The following is a 9,492-nucleotide window of genomic DNA, read 5'->3' on the forward strand; positions in this document are numbered from 1 at the left end:
GTTTAAAAAAGTCTTAATTTTCACATTTAAGTCTCTAATTCCCATGGAATTTATTTTTGCCTATGGATTGAGGTAAAGATCTAATTTCGTTTATTTCCCCATAATCTTCTCTCATATATCAAATTGCCATTTATGCGTAGGTTGATTTTGGGGCTCTCTTACTGTTCTATTTTCTATTGTATTGTGCAAATACCATGCTCTATATTAATCACTCTGACTTTATAATAAATCTTAATACTTGATACAGCAAACTTTCCCTAACTTGTTCTACTTCCTCAGGAATGTCTTGGCTATTCTTGGCACTTTACTTTTCCACGCACATTTTAAAAATGAGCTCATCAGCTTAATAAAAATTTCCATTTCAATTTTGATTGGGACTCCATTTATCTGTAGATTAGTTTAGGGAGAATTGACATCTTTCTGATACTGACTCTTACTATCCACAGACATAATACAGTCTTCACTTATTTGTGCCTTCTTTGTCATTATAAAACAGAGTGTTTTATGTTTTTTTCCATAAAGTTCTTGCATGTTTTTTGTTAAATGTAATTATTTGTAGATACAGCCATTTTCATCCTCATTTACTGATAAGAAAACTAGTACTGAGAGCAGTTAATGAGCTTATATTAGGTATATTTAGCTAGAAAGTGAATAGGACTCTAACATGGTTCCTAATCTAAAGCGGAAGCTTTTTTATCTACCCCGTTCTTCCTCATTTTATTTGTAATTTAGATTACATCATGTCTCCCAAGCCATAATGGCAAGAAACAGCTATATCCAGATATATACTTAGTCTGTTTCAAGGTTGCACCTCCCCAGTCTCCAGCTGCCATGCAGTAAATGTTCTCTTTTATAGATACAGCTATCCCTGGGCATCGAGAGCATGCCCATGATGAAGGATAATTTACAAGATTGGAAACCTCATCTGCTCTACCTCTTGCCTGCCTTACTTGTTTGTGGGGGAGGCCTTTAGATCATTTGTTAAACAATTCCCTCTCTCTTTTTTTCTTCGGTCAGCATTAGAGTGGGGGGAGGATGGACATTTTTCATATTTGTCAGCAAGAACAGTAGTTCTTAAACTAAGGTTGGCTTGAATTTTGCAGCCAGTGTTTACAAAGTGAGCTTCTGTTCACACTAATCATTGCTAATGTCCCCTTGTTGATGAGCAATAATCCTGGCATGTTAACACCATTGGAGATTCTATTTACCAGCCAAATCCAGAGCTACTTGGCTGTCATGACAGATAGAAAAAAAGTAAATGAGTTCCACTCATGAATAGACAGTGTATGGCTTTTTGAAAATACCAGCTGCCCCTCATTCCAGAAGGAGATCATTGATGGTGATGTAAATATACAGACACCTGCAAAATAGGTGTAATGGAGATTTAAAATTGCATTGAAGAAGAAACACTGACCATAGTTCTTTCCAACTCTGTGGAGGGGTAATGGCATACTGCGTATGAGTGGGAAAACAAACCTCTAAATGAATTTGTTCTGTTTCAGAGACCGGAGGTCAGAGGAGCCCGAGAGTGCACGAACTGGATAATGTTAGTAGTAAGGAGATATGAGGGGATTCTGGAGAGAGACAAGGCCCAATCAAAGTGGTGAAAGACCTGCTCAGAACGTGGGTGGGAGATACCACAGGGGGTTGTTGACAGAATGTGGAGACCAGAGGTGTCTAAAGCCCTTCCATCACCCCAGCCCTCCAGCAATGTCTGCTTCACTCACTCTGGTGAGTGGTCCTTGGAAAAATCAAGGACAATGAGAAGGAGTCCATGGCTAGTTGGACCTGGAGTAGAGGAAACAGAAGGCTGAGACAGGGAGAGTAGCGGTTCAGAGATACTGGGCATGGTGGAGAACACAAGCCTCTGGGACTGGGAGAAATTACGGGATAGAGCTTTAAGCCACTTTGATTTAAATCTCAAAGTTCAGGAAGACCTCAGCTGACCTAAACAAAGTTGGGCTCTGCGCGTACTGGTAATGTACCACTTTTCGGATTTTAAAGAAACCGAAACAAACCACTTCAGGAAATGAGGCTGGAATAGTTAGTGCTCTAGAGGCAGAACTCTGGAAGGAGTGTGGTGGAAAGAAGGCCCTGCCAAAGACCTGAACTGGGCTTTTAAATTTTTTCATTGTCAGTTGTTCTTTCAGCCACCCACCACTCTTTCTAGACTGTCCCTCCCAGGAGGCTGCCTGATTTAGGCGGGAAAGTAGGCTTTCTGGTCAATCAGATGTGCATATGAGTCCTGGCTGCACCACTTGCTACCTATAGAAATATATGCAAATTACTTAACCTTTGAGCCTGTCTCCTTTTTATAGAAGATAGATAATAATACCACCTTGCAAGTTTGCTATAAGGATTAAAGGAAATAACACATGGAAAGGACTTGCGAAATGGCTGACAGATGTTCTGTCTGTCTTTATGTCTTGTCTGTTCTGATCTTTGACCTTCTTTTTTTTTCTACTCCCCCTCCCCACCCCAATCCAAAGTTCTGGACCTTCCTAAAGGAAGTGTGGTTCCAACCAGACTTGACCTGTCCACCGTCGTTCCATAGTCATGCATGCTGCTAAGTGACAGCTCACTTAGTATATGCCTGTATATTGCACATTTCCTTGTCCAGGTAACATGTGTACTTCTCCTGGGCCCTCGTAGAGACAATGGCTTAATGAAAAAGATCTGCTCTGTTGATGTGCATTTCAGGCATCACAGAAGACTCAGTAGGGAAAGATTAGAGGACAGGTAGAGGCACCTTTTGTATCCTCGTATCAGCTACTGGGTGCTTCCTCATTGCCTGTGATACTAGAGATATTTCCCATCATGATGCTACCTGTATATCAGGATATATTGATCTTGGTGATTATCTCCATTCACTAAGCATGTGAGTCTTTAACTTGCAGAGGTTTAAGGATTCATAGGTTCAAAGAAAAAAAATACATGTATTAAACCAAACTCGGCACAGGGCCTCTCAGAGTCCAAGCATGATGTTTACACAGAGAAGTGCATTGAAAATGACCTTTTTGCGGGGAGAGGGCAGAGTTGGTGATTTTAAAAACACCCCCAAATGAGTATCTCATATATACAGCTAGCATATATACAGGAGGATGGACATTCTAGAAAGAAGGGTGGTAGGTGGCTAAAAGAACTCACAATGAAAAAATTAAAAACCCAGATTCAGGTCTTTGGTGTGGCTAAAGCTGTTTACCCAGGCTAAAAGGCCACTGAGCTATTGTTTCATATTATAAAATTAATGTAATTTTAGAAAATTTAAAACACATACATAAGGCGGAAAAAAAAAAGAAAAATCAATTATAATTCCACCACTCAGAGATAATCACTGTAACATTTAGTATTTGTCCTTCTTCAACTCTTCCTTAAATCTATCTGACTAGTTATCATCGGAGCCCTAGTGGCACAGTGGTTAAGAGCTCGGCTGCTAACCAAAAAGTCAGCAGTTCAAATCAACCAGTGGCTCCCTAAGAATCCTAGGGGGCAGTTCTACTTTGTCTTATAGGGTCGCTATGAGTCAGAACTGACTCAACGGCACCTAACAACAACAGTTATCATCATCATCATCATCATCATCATCATCATCTAAATGTGGACATACATGTTCTACCATACACCATATTGCACATATTTATACAAGTGATAATACACTGTTTTCTCCTTTTTAACCAAATACATTATGAATATCTTTCTATGGCCATAAGTATACACTGTACAATAATTTTGAGAGCTGTAGTATTTCAATGTTGTTATTAGGTGCTGTCTAGTCAATTTGGAAGCATAGCGACCCCACGGGACAGAGGAGAACTGACTTATAGGGTTTCCTAGGCTGTAGTCCTTATGGATCTATGTCTTTCTCCTGCTGGGTGTGTTAGCATCACAACTTTTAGGTTAGCAGCAGACACTTAACCATTGCTCCACCAGGTCTCCTTATTTCAGTGTGTGACCATAGAATTATTATGCTCAGTCTCCCTCATGGTAGGGTATTCAGACCCTTTTTCAATTTTTCCTGAATAAAAACAAAGATTCTGTTTTTTTCCTTTCCCTTTCTCTTTCTCCTTTCTCCCCCTCTCTCTCTTTTGTTTAAGCCTTTAATCATGAGTTTATTTCTTTATAGCATATGAAGCAGGAATCTAACTGTATTTATTTCCAGGTAGATAAGTTGTCTGAACACTAACATTGAACCATCTAATTTCCTATCAGTTTGAAACACTTCATCGTACACGCAATCTCTGGGTTGCCTTTAGAGTTCCTGTTTTGCTCCAGTTCCCTGTTCATGTGATTCTATGACCGTAACGCCCTATTTCAACAACTGTAGTAGTTAATGTTTTTATTTGCTGTCTGATAGAGGAAGATTACACTTGTTCATCTTTTTAACAAGTTTTCAGACAAATATTGTGACCTTTGACCAGAGCCACTCACAATGGATAAAATGAATGATTTGTGTGGATCCCTTCTGATTACTCTTGCTCTTCTAGAAAAACCAGGGTGTGGAGACTGGACCAGAGGGAAAGAGAGGCATAGGATCTGTGTGTGTGTGACTGTGCATGGGAATGTGTGTGTGTGCAGGTATGGGCGTATGATGTGTATATGTAGGGTATATATGGGTGTACATAGGTATGGGTATGTATAAGTGTGTAAGTTTATGTGTGTGACTATGTGTAGGTATTTTGGTGTGTGTGGACCTGTGTTGTGTGTGTGTGCATGTATGTGTTTGTGTGTGTGCAGGGACAAGGAATGGGAGAAAGCACAGAATCTCAGCAGAGCTAGTTTCCTCCGACAGAGCCAGTCATATTATAATGAATGGAAAACTAGGAGTCCTTCTGAATTGCTGGGTGGAGGGCTGTGGGGACTATGGTCTTGGGGAACATCTAGCTCAACTGGCATAACATAGTTTATAAAGAAAGTGTGCTACATTCCACCTTAGTGAATAGCATCTGGGGTCTTAAAAGCCTGTGAGCAGCCATCTAAGATATTCCACTGGTCTCACCCACTCAGGAGAAAGGGAGAATGGGAGAATGAAGAAAACAAGACACAAGGGAAAGATTAGTCCAAAGGACTAATGGAACACAACTAGCACGGCCTCCACCAGACTGAGTCCAGTACAACTAAATGGTGCCCAGCTACCACCACTGACTGCTCTGACAGAGATCACAACAGAGGGTCCTGGACAGAGCTGGAGAAAAATGTAGAACTAAATTCTAACTCACAAAAAAAGACCAGACTTACTGGCTTGACAGAGACTGGAGAAACCCCGAGAGTATGGGCCCCGGACACCCTTTTAGCTCAGTAATGAAGTCACTCCTGAGGGTCATCATTTAGCCAAAGATTAGATAGCCCCATAAAACAAAATGAGACTAATGGGGCACAGCAGTCTGGGGACAAGGACTAGAAGGGGACAGGAAAGCTGGTAATAGGGAACCCAAGGTTAAGAAGGGACAGTGATGACATTTCGTATGGTTGTTAACCATTGTCATAAAACAGTTTGTGTACTAACTGTTTAATGAGAAACTATTTGTTCTGTAAACCTTCATCTAAAGTACAATTAAAAAAAATACTAAAAAAGAAGAAAACTAGGAGTCCTTTCTCTATTTCTGGCACTGTACTTTGCTGTGTTTTCTTCAGGTTTGACCTCAGTCAGGCCCGGTAAGCTTTGTCTGGAAGGAGGCCCGACCTCCATGTGCCAGTGCCTGGTGCATAGAAGGTTTACTGCAGTAAGGTTTACTGAAGTTGAATTTGGAGAGGGGAGAAGTGGGTGACCTCTGGCTCATTCTGGTGTGATTAGTGTGGTAGGGCAGTGGGTATAGTATGGATATGCCTTGACTGGCTTAGAGTTCACAATCCTGTGGGTAGGCTTGCTGCTGTTTGACGGCAGTGAGTTTAAGTCAAATGGCAAAGTCTGTCCTCCTCATGTTTTGCTGGATGCGTTGTGTTCTCTGAGTCTCTCTTTTTCTCCCAGTGTCCTCCAAGGTGCTTCTCTGCCATGCCTGGAAAATGAGCGGCCCTCGGATCCTGGCTCACAGGCTGTTTTGGCGGAATTTCTGTGGACACAGTTTGGCCAGCCCCCATGTGTCCTCTTCCTTCTCCTAGTTTTCAGGGTTGCCAAGTGGAGAAGGCAGAGCCTGCCTGGGACAGCCTTGGGTGGGCCTGTACTGCCTGCTAGGCCGGATATAACAGTGCAGGCTTCCAGGAAGCCTGAGTTCACATTTGCTAGAAGAAAATCTTCTCACAAGCAAATTGAGTTTCGAGTTGGGCAATTAGACACTTACTAGAGCAATTGGAAATCACCGTCCCCTGGGCTTTGCTTTTCATCCAAATAGTCCAGATCACAATGCCATAGATGACGCTGAGGAAAGGACCAAAGACAATATTAAAATGACTGGCAGGTACCTAATATGAGGATACAGAGAGAGAACTACTCCTATTTCCCTGACGGTGAGGTGTATAGGAAGGGGTCTCTCTCTCTCTTTTTTAAAAATTGTATTTTAGATGAAGTTTTACAGAGCAAATTAGCTTCTCATTAAACAATTAATACACATATTGCTTTGTGACATTGGTTGCCAATCCCATGACATGTCAACACTCTCCCCTTCTCGACCTTGGGTTCCCCATTGCCAGCTTTCCTGTCACCTCCTGCCTTCTAGTCTTTGTCGTTTGGCTGATGTGCTCATTTAGTCTTGTTTTGTTTTATGGGCCTGTCTAATCTTTGGCTGAAGGGTGAACCTCAGGAGTGACTTCAGTACTGAGTTAAAAGGGTGTCTAGGAGCCATACTCTTTGGGTTTCTCCAGTCTGTGTCAGACCAGTAAGTCTAGTCTTTTTTGTTGTTGTTGTTAGTTAGAATTTTGTTCTACATTTTTCTCCAGCTCTGTCTGGGACCCTCTGTTGTGATCCCTGTCAGAGCAGTCGGTGGTGGTAGCAGGACACTACCTAGTTGTATTGGCTCAGTCTGGTGGAGGCTGTGGTACTTGTGGTCTATTAGTCCTTTGGACTAATCTTTCCCTTGTGTCTTTGGTTTTCTTCATTCTCTCTTGCTCCAGATGGGGCAAGACCAGTGGAGTATTTTAGATGGCCACTCGCAAGCTTTTAAGACCCCAAATGCTACTCACCAAAGTAGGATGTAGAACATTTTCCTTCTAAACTGTTATGCTAATTGACCTAGATGTTTGGGAGGGTCTGTTGACCATGTCTGCCACCTATACTTGCTGATTATAGAACCACAGCAGATCGAAACTGAAAGGACCATAACAATCAGTTGGATGTTGCTACTTTTTTTTTAAGTGAAGAGACTAGGACTTGGTGAAGTTAAAGGATTTCCCCAAGGTAACTCAAGTGGTTAGAAGTACAGCTGGGATTAGAATCCAAGAACATGAGCTATGGAGTCAGAAAGACCTAGGTTTGTAACAAGCTCTACCACTAGCTGGTTGTATGAGCTTGGTATTAACCTATCTTACTGGGTGGTGCCAACTGTTAATGTGCTCGGCTGCTAACTGAAAGACTGGAAGTTCAAGGCTACCCAGAGGCACCTCGGAAGAAAGGCCTGGTGATATACATCCAAAAAAAAAATCAGCCATTAAAAACCCTACGGAGCACAGTTCTACTCTAAAACACATGGGGTCGCCGTGAGTTGGAGTCAACTCAATGGGAACTGGTTTTAGTGTGAAAGATAGACTTTGCCCCATCTCTGAAATTTTGGCCTTTGTATAATCCTCTCCCTTAAGTACAGGCAAGACCTGTGACTTGCTTCTAACCAATGCAGTGAAGTGAAAGTGATGGAATTGTGTGATTACATAAGAGTGTAGTGCCTGTCTTACTAATATCTTTCACTCTCTGTCTCTTTCTTCCTCTTTCTCACCCTTCATTGCTGGCTTTAAAGAAGCAAGCTGCCATTAATCCTATAACCACAAGAAATTTAATTCTGCCAACAGAAGCTCCTTCCGCCATTGAGCCTCTGATGAGACCCCAGCCCTGACTGACACCTTGATTGCCACGTTGTGATGCCCTGAGCTGAGGACCCAGCTAAGCCATGCCCGGACTCTTGACCCACGGAGACTGGAAGATAATAAATGTGTGTTGTTTCAAGTCACTAAGTTTGTGACAATTTGTTATGCAGCAAAAGAAAACCACTACAATGAGCTTCAGTTAAGATTCTGTAAAATGGAGTTACTAATGCAAACCTCTTAAGTGTTCTTTTGAGGATCATGTGATAATATTCAAAGTGTGAAGCACAGTGCTTGAAAATGAGTGGAGACTTTATAAATGCAGCTGTCTTTCCTCCCTTTCTTCCCTATTTTTTACTGTATACCATACCTACTCTTGCATGATCTAGTCTGCGCCTAATGGAAAAAATATTAATGATTCAAAAGCATCATCAAATTTTGTATCTTATGGTGTCTTTGATAAATATAAAAACTTACCCCCTTTTTAAGTTATTTTTTATTTCAAGTATATTAAGTACCTTGACTAAAAGCTTTGGTACAAAGCGTTGCTTTATTTTAAAGCTGCACAACCCTCCCTCTTGAGAAACACTGGTTTAAAAAAAAAAAAATCTGAGCTCTAGTGTGCAGTAGCTGACAAAGCACTAATTGCTTTTAAAGATCTGCAACAATATAGCTTAATTAATGACTGCGTTAAAGCCCTATGCTTTCTTATTGCTTTTTGCAGTTCTGCTCTGTGATCCCCTCGGAGTACTCCAGGAAAGCTCAGGGCCTTTTTAGAGCAACCCCAGCCTCCCCATAGGACTTTCTGGAGTGTGTATGCCTATATTAAAACAAAAAAATAAGAAGAACAAAAATATTATTGAGTCTATTCTTCACCCTAAATTAGAGCAGGAGAACTTCTTTTCTAGGTAAATGAAATACAGCATAAGGTCATAACCACATGAAGTGTTAATGGTGTATTACAATTGCAAACCCAGTACTTAATTAATAATTCAAATATTTATTGACCACCAAACATACATATATATAATGGAAAAATGAATAAAAGTCTATGTTTTAGGAGTTTGGATCTAAGTCACCCGCATCCTCTTTTTCTCAGGACCAACGAGGCAAGTGGAAATCCAGCTTTACTGTTTGCTGGGCAAACATCTAATAACCAGGGTGACCCTATCATTTATTGTCCAAACCAAGCCACTTCTCAAGAGTGTAGCAGTCATACATCAAAGAGACCTCTGAATTGTGTTTGTCTCCTTCTTCTTCCTCATTACCTTTATCTAATTGTTCAGCAAATCCTGTGGGGTGTCCCTTCAACATGTCCCTATAATCTTGTCACAGTGGCGACGGTTGTCAGGGCGGCAGAGACAATAATCAATGCCACAACTCTTACAGAGAAGTGGGGCCAGGAGGGTCACTCTGAGGAGTCGAACCCCAGCTTCAGCCCCAGGAGTTTATTTTATAGTCAATACAGCAAGCAGTAAAGCAAATAACAGAACAATGGGCTTTGGGTGAGTAACAATAAGTTTCGGGCAAGGGAGAAGGAATTCAGGT

The 9,492-nt window shown here is 41.4% G+C and overlaps 1 protein-coding gene across 2 annotated transcripts in view; it reads right to left on the reverse strand.

Moving 5' to 3' along the window:
• NPSR1 (neuropeptide S receptor 1) overlaps positions 1 to 9,492 on the reverse strand; it is a 200,527-nt gene that overhangs the window by 12,108 nt on the left and 178,927 nt on the right. For both annotated transcript variants that reach the window (XM_012558111.1, XM_004385313.1), the window contains one exon: positions 6,276 to 6,352. In XM_012558111.1, the coding sequence (XP_012413565.1) occupies positions 6,276 to 6,352 (77 nt within the window). The remainder of the gene's footprint in view (positions 1 to 6,275; positions 6,353 to 9,492) is intronic.

This window comes from Trichechus manatus, unplaced genomic scaffold (assembly GCF_000243295.1).
Source record: "Trichechus manatus latirostris isolate Lorelei unplaced genomic scaffold, TriManLat1.0 scaffold00137, whole genome shotgun sequence".
In the NCBI taxonomy this organism is placed as follows: Eukaryota; Metazoa; Chordata; class Mammalia; order Sirenia; family Trichechidae; genus Trichechus; species Trichechus manatus.